The 12885-nt window shown below is 44.0% G+C and overlaps 1 protein-coding gene across 1 annotated transcript in view; it reads left to right on the top strand.

The window, feature by feature from the left end:
- Positions 1 to 12885, top strand: part of LOC145400507 (patched-related protein 9-like) — a 524238-nt gene that overhangs the window by 137476 nt on the left and 373877 nt on the right. The window contains exons 5-7 of the mRNA XM_080273031.1: positions 1678 to 1932; positions 3906 to 4077; positions 4369 to 4472. Coding sequence (XP_080129157.1) covers positions 1678 to 1932; positions 3906 to 4077; positions 4369 to 4472 — 531 coding nt within the window. The remainder of the gene's footprint in view (positions 1 to 1677; positions 1933 to 3905; positions 4078 to 4368; positions 4473 to 12885) is intronic.

Raw genomic sequence — 12885 nt, 5'->3', positions numbered from 1 at the left:
ATTCACTGGGTAATTATTTGTGAAAACTATACTGATCATACAGAGACTGCAAAGGTCGGGTAAGAAGGAGGGGTTAAGAAAGTTTCTGACGCTGAGAACACGGATCTGAGTCCACGATAGAATGGCATAATAACACACATGGGAAGTAAATTTTTCAACTCGGTGGCGTCGTTGTGTAGTTTAAAAGCCTTTACTGGGTTAGGAGGGCATCTAAAGTAACGGGGATATTGGAGGCTATATCAAACCCCTTCATTTAGAATAGTCTCCTCTGAGCGAACTAAAATAGTCTGGGGATAGACAAAAGTTCGTAAACACTCAGTTCGTGACACTGTTCTTTATTAAGTCTTTCGCTGAAGGATTTTATGCATAAAAGAGCCTAAAACTGGCTACCGTACTCCAGATCAGTTAAGCCGTAGTACACCACCCTACTTCTCTGGAAGCGTTTGCATGATATCAAAATTTCCAGCCAACTCTTGGATTCGAACCGTGACGCGTTAACACACAACCTTCTTATACTGACAGCTCCTACTACGCTGCCACTGAGGCACTTGGAAAGTAGAAGATTAATAAAAAGTTCTCGGGTCGAAGGGCTGGAGGGAAGAAATGTCAGACAGGCTTTGAGGTCCAGCTGCTTATGTCCGGTGACATACTGTATATTTTATTGTCGCCGCCGACAGACGATTTTATTTACATCAAGTGATCCCACATGCTGGAAAAAGGCCATGAAGGCTGCAGCCAACTTCTCCGTTTTATTAGACATAGGAGGTGGACGCCGAAAAATCCGCACCCCTCAAATATTTAACCCATTGTGGTTATTTCCCTCAGTGGCTCATCGTGCAGTCCATGGGCATAAAACTGTCTTAACCAACTGATCAGTTCGGAAATCTGTCCTTAGGTTAATGCAATAATCTTGAAACAGCTGAAATAAAGTGTATAAAACATCCGACATCGGACTGAAGGGGATAGGAAAAGCAACAAGGAAAATCTTCATCTGTGAAACCGAAACGTGAAATATCTTGGTCTGTGTCCAGCATGTGGGTCGCCGACTGATTGATTTACTGCTTGGCCTAGTTGAATGTTGTTGTGTGCTTATAAAACAACACACACACACACACACACACACACACACACACACCGCTTGCCGGCTCAGTGGTAACGCTCTAGTTTAGCATCTGCTAAGACGGGCATTCGCGCCTTGCTGGGGATGCGAAAAGTTTCGCTGACGAAGCGGGTGGTCACTGTCCTCCTTAGGCAAAACTGTGTTTGTGTGTGTGTGTGTGTGTGTGTGTGTGTGTGTGAAGGTCAAGGTCTTGCCCTTAAACTGGACTATATGAGCTCTTACGTCTCTTGCGGGAGGGTAAAATGCTGATGACCACAACCATCACGTGATCCTGACCTACCAGGTGAATTACACACACACACACACACACACACACACACACACACACACACACACACACACACTAGCTAATTCTATCATTGTCATTTTTTCTTAACTATTTGTTCATATATCCGTCAGTAATATCAATTTGTCCATCTAGCTACGTACAGAGTAGGCAGCCAGTGTTGGAAGAAAACCAAAGACAGGACCTATTGAGAATACTCTCTCCATCCATCCATTCATCCATCCACCCATCTATCTACTCACCTATCTTTCCACCTTTACTGTACCCCCAGAGTACCAGCTTTGGGAGGGAACCAAAGAGAGGAACTGCTACGAATTAAGTCCCAGATGTTCCCTGAGCGAAACCTAAGCGAGGAGCTGGACTGGTCGCTGGTCCTGGACACGTCCACCTACGCCATCTTCTACACCATGATGCCGACAGCCTGCCTTGAACTTAGCATCCTCGAGGTGTGGGGACGCGACGCTGACCGACTGGATGCTCTCACTGATCAGCAAGTTATCAACGACATCAATACAGCTAACAGAAGGTACTGTATAAAGTTGCTGCATTTTAACAGCGCCTTTGATTACGAGAAAACAAATAGTCTAGCGTTCAACAGTAGTATATCAACCTGATAGAACTGATTAGTGCAGGAAAAATATATCATCACATCAGAGAATCATGCCATCGTTAAAGTGCCTGTTTGCCAATGAAAGCATACTGACACTGTTCTATGGGTCACAAGAGTATCAGTGCACAATATGTGTGAAACATCTCGGACCACAGAACGAAGGTCAATGAAATATTAGTGTCCGACCTACCCTACGTTGGTAGCCCTGATGTCGGGAGGTGTCATATATTGCCAACTAGCAATATCCTCTTGCAAACATATAGCACATGTTATGTCTTTATAATCAGACATTGTTCATACACAATGAGGCGTTGGTAAACATCAGCAGTTAATCGAATATTTTCGGTAGGCATCGGACCCCCTGTACACCGATACTTTTGTGACTCATGGTACAATGTCCCTAACATGCTACGTTCGTTACTGTGAAGAAATAGTTAATGAATCTGATGAAATCTGGTCATAATATACCACTGTAGAAAGCATACTTCCTGTAAACACATTCTAACGACTGGGTGGCTGAGTAGGTGGCAAGACCACCTCCCACGCACAATGATCGATATCTAATTCATTTTAGTGGATCAGGGTAAAAATCATAATTAGTGGAAGATTCGAAGATCGGATCTACCGTAGCTTAGAGCATAGTAAAATATTTCCTTGATATATAAAGGTTTTCTTGAAAATATAACTGTATCAATTTAATTATTTTATTGGGAACTATTCACGGTCAACCATGGCTGTGCAATCACTGGTTTTGGTCATACACTGGTTACGAAACTGTGCAATCTTCACTTGTCGTGTATGTCGCACCTCTTAAAGATGAGTTCTGAGGCCGTATGTATAGCAATAATTCTTGCTATAGAGACCATAGAGTTCCAAGAAGAACGGAGAAGAAGAGCGCAGGTGATGGATTGGCATAAGAAAAAAACTATTCACACACAAGACTCTTTTGCAGAACCTTGATTGCACACCATTTCCATACACCGTCAGGAATGATTGTACAGTCACCATATTGACGTGAAAATATCAAACCATGTTGGACACTTCAGTCATTTGCGCAAGCTTCCAATCACTTCCTAGCACTGCGTTTATGCCTTCTCAGTCACTGTGTTTGTGCATTCATGTCTGACCGTGTAAGGGGCTGTTTACAGTGCAATTAACATCAAGGAAGGCAAGTCAACCTCCCAGAAAGCAGAATATCAGCCTACCAATGCCGGTGTCAACAGCAATATAATAACAGTATAACAATGTCAGTGACTTGTCCACAGTGACAATGGTGGTGCAGCACGCTAATCAATTCAACAGTGCTGAATGTCCTACGCAAACCAGCCTCACAGGATAAGTGACCAGTCCTCATTTCCAGCAACCAAATTCATCTCACAATGCCTAAATGAACTAACAGTATCCCCTTACAGTGCCTAAATGTCCAAACCAAATGTCCCTCACGATGCGAATGTCCTAATCAATATGCCATTGGGACTACTGCTAGCAGGTCAGTCTAACAGCGTTAAATTTCCTAACCAAATCCACCTTACAGAGCCCAGTGTCCTAACCATATCCACCTCTAATTCCTAACTAGACGAATCTAACAATGACAAATATCCGTACCAGATGAACGTTACAGTGCCAATAAAAACCTTTTTTTTTTATGCGAGGAAGAAGGAACCAAAGGCGGCGAGCCCGCAATTGTTGTTCCTTCCAAGAGAAAAAACAAAATACAAACAAATCAACCTCATACTGTCTCCATCCTTAGTCTGACACTTGAATATAATATTGTAGCCAATCCACCTCACAGTGTCTGTCTGCAATTGGACAAAAAAAAAAAAAAAAAAAAAAAAAAAGAATCCTAACCAAATTCGTTTAATAAAAAATCTCGTACGTGCTCTGCGCAGCGCTACGTTCTCGCACCCGCTGAACTTCACCAGCTACCTGGCCGGGGTGAGCAGGAACGCCACGGGGCACATCGTGGCGGCGCGCACGGCCTTGGCTCAGGTGTTCATGCGGGTTAACAGGACTAGGATTAACATGGATAGTGTATCGCTGAGCGCTGGACTTTCACAGGAGGTAAGTTACCGAGGCAAGCTAGAGAGAGAGAGAGAGAGAGAGAGAGAGAGTGTGTGTGTGTGTGTGTGTGTGTGTGTGTGTGTGTGTGTGTGTGTGTGTGGTGTGTGTGTGTGTGTAAAATCCCTAATAAGTGTGCGGTACCTCAAAATGCTACTTACTTACCCAGTTAAGTTGAACTGTATGTGTGAGAGGGCAGTATGGTTGTATTTGTATGCTGTAGCTAGAGGCTATTTGTCTGTAAGTGGATGGTATAATGCATTAACACGTATGCTATGCTCCTGCCTCCCTCAGGTAGATCCAGAGCTGTATGCGTGGGAGGACTGTTTCACCAGGACCTTGGCCAACACCTCGGGCAGACCGCAGGGACTCAGTGTCTTCTACCAGTCGCAGCGCAGGTCAGGTGCCATAAGCGATTCGTGAGGCAGTCAGCTTTATGCGTGCTATTTCTGACGTCAGTCAGGTTTGGTTTGGCAACATAGGGCCACAGTTAGATTAGACTGGGTTGTTTCTGGTGTAAGCCTTTTAAAATATGGTAGCTTCTCTAGGAGCGGCCCTAGCCACTTTTTTCTCACTGACTTTTTAAGATGTTTCGATTTACTCCCGTAGACTTTAGTGACACCCCATCCTATGTCGTTCATGGTTCAACATCTATCTAGACTTGTGTTCTTGGTTTTAATAAAAAAAAAAAAAAATCATATTGCTTGGCTACATTGCTTTAAAGACCGGGTCGATGGCCATGTGCAAGCGAGACGGAAGATGAGTTTCAGACATCAGTAAAGGCGGATTAGGTATTGGTATCTACTGTAGGTGTTGGTAAGATTGGGTTACATATAATCAGGTATGTCTCACTGGAGTTGGAAGTATCAAGTGTCAGCAAGTTAATTTCAGGCAGTTTCATTCATCAAACAAGCTTAGTGTAGATATTTCAAGCGTCAAGCAGCCAATTTTAGGCATCCACCTGCCGGTGTCAGGTATTAGTTTGGTAATTTCAGGCATCTACCAATCAGTTTTAGGCAGACATATTTAAGCGTTAACATCAACCTTTTCACCATTATGATCGTCGTCGTCTTCGTCAGTCAGTCATCGTCAATCAATCAAATCGTCGTCAGTCAATAATTGTCTATCAATCAGTCATATCCAATCAGTCAATCATCATCGTCATCAACAGTCATCATCGTCATCATTAATCAGTTATCATCGTTGTCGCCATTCACAGTCATCATCTTCATAATCCATCAGCCATCATCATCATCCATCCGTCAGTTATCATTACCATCCATCAATGACCATCACCACCATCCATCAGTCATCATCAGTAGAGAGTTGGCCTGCAGTCCTAACGGACCCAGGTTCAAATCCCGCTGGGGCAGGGAACAGTTTAACCCTTTAACCGCGGGTGTCATTCCAGAATGACGTTGCAAAAACTGGACCAAACCGCGGGTGTCATTCTCGAATGTTTGTGAATATTTTGAATACCCCGCGTTTTTTCCGTGCGCCAATTGTTTCAAGGGAGAGTAGCTATTAAGTTCTTTCACTCCAGCCGACCCCCACCTCCCTCTTCCCCCCCCTGGGGCCCCACCTCCCACCCCCTGGGCCCCCCACCCCACCCCTGACCAAGCGCGCATCAGTATCTGTCCAGCTGTGTGAGTGACAACACATGTTGATGTGGCAGTGAAGTGCAGGCAATTACAGTGCCTTTTACCTGTCTCAGTGAACACAGAGTGGGTGTTTATCGTATGTGCAGTGTTCATATATGTTTATAGTATTATTATCAGAATGTGATTGGCATTTGGTAATGGTGTGTGAGCGAAAAATAGTGATTACAACACCGCTGATGTGGCAGTGAAGTGCAGGCAATTACAGTGCCTTTTACCTGCCTCAGTGAACACAGAGTGGGTGTTTATCGTATGTGCAGTGTTCATATATGTTTATAGTATTATTATCAGAATGAGGTTGGCATTTGGTAATGGTATGTGAGCGAAAAATAGTGATTACAACACTGCTGATGTGGCAGTGAAGTGCAGGTAATTACAGTGCCTTTTACCTGCCTCAGTGAACACAGAGTGGGTGTTTATCGTATGTGCAGTGTTCATATATGTTTATAGTATTATTATCAGAATGAGGTTGGCATTTGGTAATGGTGTATGAGCGAAGGTAATGATGTGTGAGCGAAAAATAGTGATTTTACACCCCTCACTTCTAACGGCACTGCCCGTCCTGTGAAAGTCAACAAAGTCATGAAACGTACATCAATGGAAAGCTGAAGGTTAGTACTTTCTAATGGTACCTTATTTTTTTCTCTAGCTTTATTCTGTGCAGAGTTATTAAGGTTTAAAGGTTTGGTTACATTTGGCTGAAACCCCCGCGGGAGAGGACAGTCAGACCAAAACAATACCCGCGGTTAAAGGGTTAAGGATTTGAATTTCATAAATATCAGACTTTACTGATCTACCAGAAGACCCGCCGACATGTCGTAAAAATACCCCCGCTAATACCAATCCACCAGTCCTGTATGAGACAGCCCTAGCATGTATTCAATATGGACGGTAGGTGTTAGCGCCGAAGTGGTGACGTGTAGAGGTGTACGGTATAAAGGAGGACTACTGGATCTTGAAAGCAGGCTGTGAAGCCTATACCCAGAGTCGGTCACATAAAAAAAAAAAAAAAATCATCCGTCAGTCAATCAGCATCATCATCATCATCCATCAGTCATTGTCATCCATCAATCATTATCATCCATCAATCATCATCATCATCATCATCCTCAGTCATCATCATCGCCCATCAATCATCATGGAGTTTTGCGGGAGATGGTTGATCGAATTGTGCACAGGGTGTTGCGATGGTCTGGGCATATGGAGACGATGCATGATGAGCGATTGGTGACAAAGATAACTAGATCTGATGTGAGAGGTGTAAGGCTGAGAGGAAGACCACGAATAGGATGGATGGACAGTGTGAAGAGAGGTTGGATGCAAGAGGGAAGTCTGTTGAGCAAGGAAGAGTGGCTGCGCATCATATGAATGACTGGAGAGAAATTATGAATGAATAAATGGTGATGCAGCCCCTTGGGGATATCCTCCAGCATTTGGTCTGGTCAGCTGATCAGGTCAGGTGCAGGTAAGGGGATGGGTCCATTATGATGTGACAGGGGTAAACCAGCTCTGCTGTCTGGTCCTGCTGCAGATGTTACTGATTGCACTGCGCAGTTGACCCACATGCAGTGTGGTGCAGCGAGGTTCTGTCCCTCCTCCCGCTGGGGCTAAGATGCGAATGAAAGTGTGTGTATGTGGATGAGTAAATTGGGAGTGTGTTGTCCTGTCCCGGCTACCTCCCTTTCTTTGAGGGAAGCTGCCTAGGTATATAGGTAGTTGAAAAATTCTTCAACTATCTTACTTCTATGATGGAACACATCCTATCCGTTTCTTCTTTCTCTGAAATCTCCATTCTAGAAGATTTCAATGTTCACCACCACCTTTGGCTCTCCTCTCCTTTCACTGATCCCCCTGGTGAACAACCCTGCATCTTTTCTATCCTTAATGACATAGTGCAGCTTGTACAGCTCCCTACTCGTATCCCTGACCGCCTTGGAGAGAGCTCCAACATACTTGACCATTTCCTTACAACTAATCCTTCTGTCTTCACTGTTAATCTCTCCTCTCCATTGGGCTCCTCCAATCACAACCTTATTATCTTAACCTCTCCCATCTAGTACGGCCTGTGGACCCTCCAAACTAATGTCGGTTGTGACACTTTGGAGCTGCTGTTTGGGAGGCCTTCAGGCAGTACTTCTTTGATTTTCTCTGGAATGATTATTGTTTCCATGACTGGAAGCCATCTGAGTGTTCCATGCGCATTACGGAGGTTATTCTCTAGGACATGGGGGCACACATTCCTTTCTCATATCCTTTGACCAGTGCAAAAAGGCCTTGGTATAATCACGCTTGTTCTAATGCTGTCTGCAACAAGGAGAGGGCCTATAAAAGGTACTAGAGCCAACCCACCCCTGAATCACATTTTTTTTGTGTTTCTGCCCAGAATCGTGCTAAGTCTGTTTGTCGCACTGTTAAAACTAATTTCATCCGTACTAAATGCTCTCAACTCCCCAATTCCAGTTCTTCCTGCTCCTTCTGGCACTTTGCCAAAAATCTTTCTAACATCTTTACCTCATCATCCTTCCCTCCATTTTTCTACATTGATGGCTCCGTAGCTATTTCATCTACTGATAAAGCAGATCTCTTCACTCAGACTTTCTCCTCCAGTTTCACCTTAGACTATTCCTGTGCTGTTCCTCCATCACTTCCCACCCCTGACTTCCTCATGGCTGACATTAAAACTTCTTCAACTGATGTATTTTCTGCCATCACTGTCCTTAGTACTAAGAAGGCATATGGGCCTGATGGGGTCCCTCCTGTTGTCCTCAAGAATTTTGCTTCTGTGCTTACACCCTGCCCAGGTAAACTTTGTCGCCTTTGTCTTTCAACTTGTACCTTTCACTTTTGCTGAAAGTTTCCTCTCATTCAGCCTGTCCCAAAGAAGGGTGACCATTCCCAGCCCTCTATCCTCCAGTTGCTTCAAGATCCTGTGTCTCAAAAGTTTTCGAGTCTATTCTTAGCAGAAAAATTTTAAAGCATCTATAGTATCACAATCTTCTTTCTGATTGTCAGTATGGGTCTCGTCAGGGATGCTCCACTGGCGATCTTCTCACCTTACGTTTCAAACTCCTGGTCATCCTCATTTCGGGACTTTGGCGAAAGCTTTGCCATTGCACCAGACATCTCAAAGGCTTTCGATCGAGTCTGGCATAAATCTTTAATTTCCAAAACCTTCTCTTACGGTTTCTATCCTTCTATCTGGGACTTCATCTATAGTTTCCTTTCTGGTCGTTCTATAACTGCTGCTGTAGACTGCCAGCGTTCTTGTTCCAGTGGTTATCCTCAGGGTTCTATCCTTCCACCAACTCTCTTCCTTTTATTCATCAGTGACCTCCTAAGCTGTACATCTAACCCTATCCACTCAGACGCTGATGATTCCACCATTCACCTTTCCCTACGTGACAGCAAGTGGGTTGGCGGAGGATTAGTGCCCTTCCCTGGAAAACAACTAAATACAAGTACGAACAAGAAGCCTCGGACCTGGAATGACCAAAAGATGACGACTAAGGACCGAACAAAGGGCATGATACAAATGGCGACGTGGAATGTAAAGGGTGCAAATGATCAGGTGAAAGAGTGAGAGAGAGATTGTCCAGGTGCTTGAGGGTGCAAAAGTGGATGTATGTGGATTAACTGAAAATAAATGGGTAGGTGAGAGTGGGAGTGGGAGTATGGATGGGGTGTATGTGCAGTAGTAGGTGAGAATGAGAGGGCAAAAAAAGGAATGTGTATTGTTGTGAGTAACAGATGGAAGGAGAATATATGAGAGTATGGATCAGTTGGCTCAAGGATTGTATGGGTAAGACTAAAAGTTGGACTACAAATGTGGGCGATTGTGTGTGTGTATGCGCCAACATAAGATCGTGCAAGCAGAAAGAGAGAAGAGTTCTGGACAAATGTAGAAGTGTGCATGGAAAAGTTTGAAAGGAATGAGAGAGTGTTTTTGATTGGTGATATGAATGGAAAAGTACGGAATGTGAAGGTGGATGAAGTAGTTCGTGAGTGGGGTGTGCCTGCTGAGATAGATGAGAATGGCAGTGCTTTAGTGGACATTTGTGCTGGGAGGAGGTTGGTGAGAGCCAATACCCTCTTCAGGCACAAAATGATCAACAAGTATACATGGCGAGTGATGAGATGGGTGGGTGGTGAACTGAATGAAAGGAAGGCAATGACTGATTACGTGTGTGTGGATGAAAGGATGCGAAGGTGTGTAATGGATGCAAGAGCATCCACCACCAAGTGGTGGTCAGAATAAAGGTCCAAGTAAAATGGAAAAATAGAAGAAGGGAAGGACGGGAGGAAGGATTAGATGCAAGGAGAGTGGAAAGGTTACAAGAGGATGAGAAAAAGGCAGAATATAAGAGAGAAGTAGAGTGATTAGATAATTATGGATTGGAGCAGATGGAGGATGTGGAAAGTGTGTGCAAGATATTTACAGAAGAAATATGTGCAGCATGTGAGGTGGTGTGTGGAGTGAAGAAAAGACGAAAGAGAGTGCAAGGAACAGCATGGTGAAATGAAGAAGTGAGACAGGCTGTGGCACAAAAGAAGAAAGCATACAGTGAGGGATGAGAAATAGGAGTGTGGAAGAAGTTGAGAGATGGAAGAGAGAGTTATATGGGGAGAGGAAGAGAGAGGTGAAAAGATTAGTATGAAAAAGAAGAGACTGGATGAGGACTTTGGAGGGAATTTGAGTGTAAAGTGGAGGGACTGTAAAAAAATGTTCTGGAAAGAGGTAAAGAGAGTTAGACAGGGTAGCAGTGAAGCTAGTCTGGGAATGAAAGATAAAAAAGGTAGCTTACTAGTGGAGAAGGGAGAAAAAATGAGGAAATGGAGAGAACACTTTACTGAATTGTTGAACATAGTGAATGTAAAGTATTGCAAGTATAAGTGGCTAGGGAATGGCTGGGAGAAGGAGCAGTGTGAGAAGAGGGGAGGAAAGCAGTAGGATGGAAGTTGTAGAAGCAATGAAGAAAGTCAAAATGGGGAAAACCCCAAGAATTGATGGAGTGTGGTGAAATACTGAAGTATGGAGATAGTAGTAGAATGTATGTGGAAGATGTGCAGGTTGGCTTGTGAGGAAGGTAGAGTCCCGGATGATTGGAAGTCAGGTATAATTATTCCCTGATACAAAGGAAAAGGCGGAAAAAGAAGTGTGTTGTAATCATAGGGACATCTGTTTTCTTAGTGTAATAGGAAAAGTATTTTATAGGGTACTTACTGACAGAGTTAGGGAAATAACAGAGGAATTAGTTGGAGAAGAACAGGGAGGTTTTAGGAAGGGAAGAGGTTGCATAGATCAGATATTCATTCTTAGATCCTTAGTGGAAAAGTTTCTAGAAAAGGGAAAGAAGTTGTATGTGGCCTTCATGGATTTGGAGAAAGCATATGACAGGGTAGATAGACAAGGATTTGGAAAGTATTAGCAATATATGGAGTAGATGGGAAGTTGTTGAATGCTGTGAAGAGTATGTATAAGGGGGCCTGCAGTGCGTGTGGATAGTGAACTAAATTAATTTTTCTATTTGAAAGTTGGGTTGAAACAGGGATGTGTCATGTCTCCAAGGTTGTTCAATCCGTATATGGATGGGGTTATAAATGAGATACAAGGTAGGGCAGTGGATGCTGGAGTGGCCCTAGCGAGAGAGGGCAGTGTGTGGAAACTCCCTGTACTGTTGTTTGCAGATGATACTGTGCTGTTGAGTGAAGACGAAGGGGAGCTGCAAGGCTTGGTGGATGATTTGGGAGAGTGTGTAAGAAACGGAATCTAAAGGTGCATTTAGGGAAGAGAAAAGTTATGGTCTTCGAGAGAAGTGAAGTCAGTGAATGTACAGTGAGGTTGGATGAGGAGGAAATGTAAAATGTGAGTACCTTTAAGTACTTGGGTAGTGTGATGAGTAAGGATGGAAGTTTGGAAGGTAAAATGCTTGAAAGGGTACCACAAGTAAGAAAGGTTGCTGGTTCCTTCAAAGCAGTGATAAGAACCAGGGAAGTGAGAATGGAAGTGAAAAAGTTACCTCATGACAGTATTGTGATACCAACTCTAACATTTGGAACTGAAGCTGGACCTTGTTGGAGGGACACAAGTGAAAAGCAGTGGAAATAAGTTATTTGAAAGGAGCCTGTGGAGTCACATGGAGAGACAGACTGACAAATAAGGATGTGAAGGAGCGTTGTGGTGTAGATGTGGATATGATAGGAAGCGTTAGAAGAAACACAGTGGGGTGGTTTGGCCATGTGGAGAGGATGGAGAGTGAGCGACTGACTAGGAAAATGTATGTGAGTGAGGTGGAGGGGGAGAGAGGGAGAAGGAGGCAACGGATGAGAAGGAGGGATTGAGTGGAGAGGTATATAAGAGAGGGGGCTGCTATTTGGGAGCAGGGAAGTGAAATGGCAGGGGACAGGGCGACGTGGAGGAGATGTGTTTGTGGCCAACCCGTATGGGATTAAGACGTCTGGCAATAGACAGATAGATAGACAGACCTTTCCATTCTGTTCCTGCAACGTCCATCTCAGCAGTGACTTCAACAAACAAGGGATGAAGCTATGGCACACGTAATGTCTGACTTGGCTCGTATCTGTGAGTGGGGTAAAAGTAATCTTGTTTTTAATGCATCAAAGATTCAGTTCTTACACATATCAACCCGACGAAATCTTCCACAGGAGTACCCACTAATGTTTAATAATATCCAGCTCAATCCTGCATCATCCTTAAACATACTTGGGGTTTCATTCCCTCGGGATCTGTCTTGGAAAGATCATATTACATCTCTTGTAAACTCTGTTTCCAAGAGATTAGATGTGCTAAACCAACTCCGTACCTTCTTTACCCCTGCACGGATGTTGACTTTACACAGGGGTTTTTTCACCCCTGTATGGAGTGCAACTCTTATGTGTGGGGAGGCTCCCCACATACAGCTCTTCTCAATAGGATGGAGTCAAAGGCTTTTCGTCTCATTAAATCTCCTCCTCTTACTGACTCCCTTCAGCCTCTGTCCTTTCGCCGCACTGTTGCATCTTTATCTCTTTTTTGTCTCTACTTAATGGTCACTGCTTCTCTGAACTGTCTGCTTGCATCCCTTCACCTCTACGTCTGGCGCGTACCACCCGTCTAGCAACAAACTCTCATCCTTTTTCTGTCCAACTTTCCTTT

The sequence above is a fragment of the Coenobita brevimanus genome, chromosome 52 (assembly GCF_032717465.1).
Source record: "Coenobita brevimanus isolate Jiangsu-jjx chromosome 52, ASM3271746v2, whole genome shotgun sequence".
Taxonomy (NCBI): Eukaryota; Metazoa; Arthropoda; class Malacostraca; order Decapoda; family Coenobitidae; genus Coenobita; species Coenobita brevimanus.
Note: the sequence above shows the minus strand (reverse complement) of the source record. Positions and strands in the feature narration are given on the sequence as shown.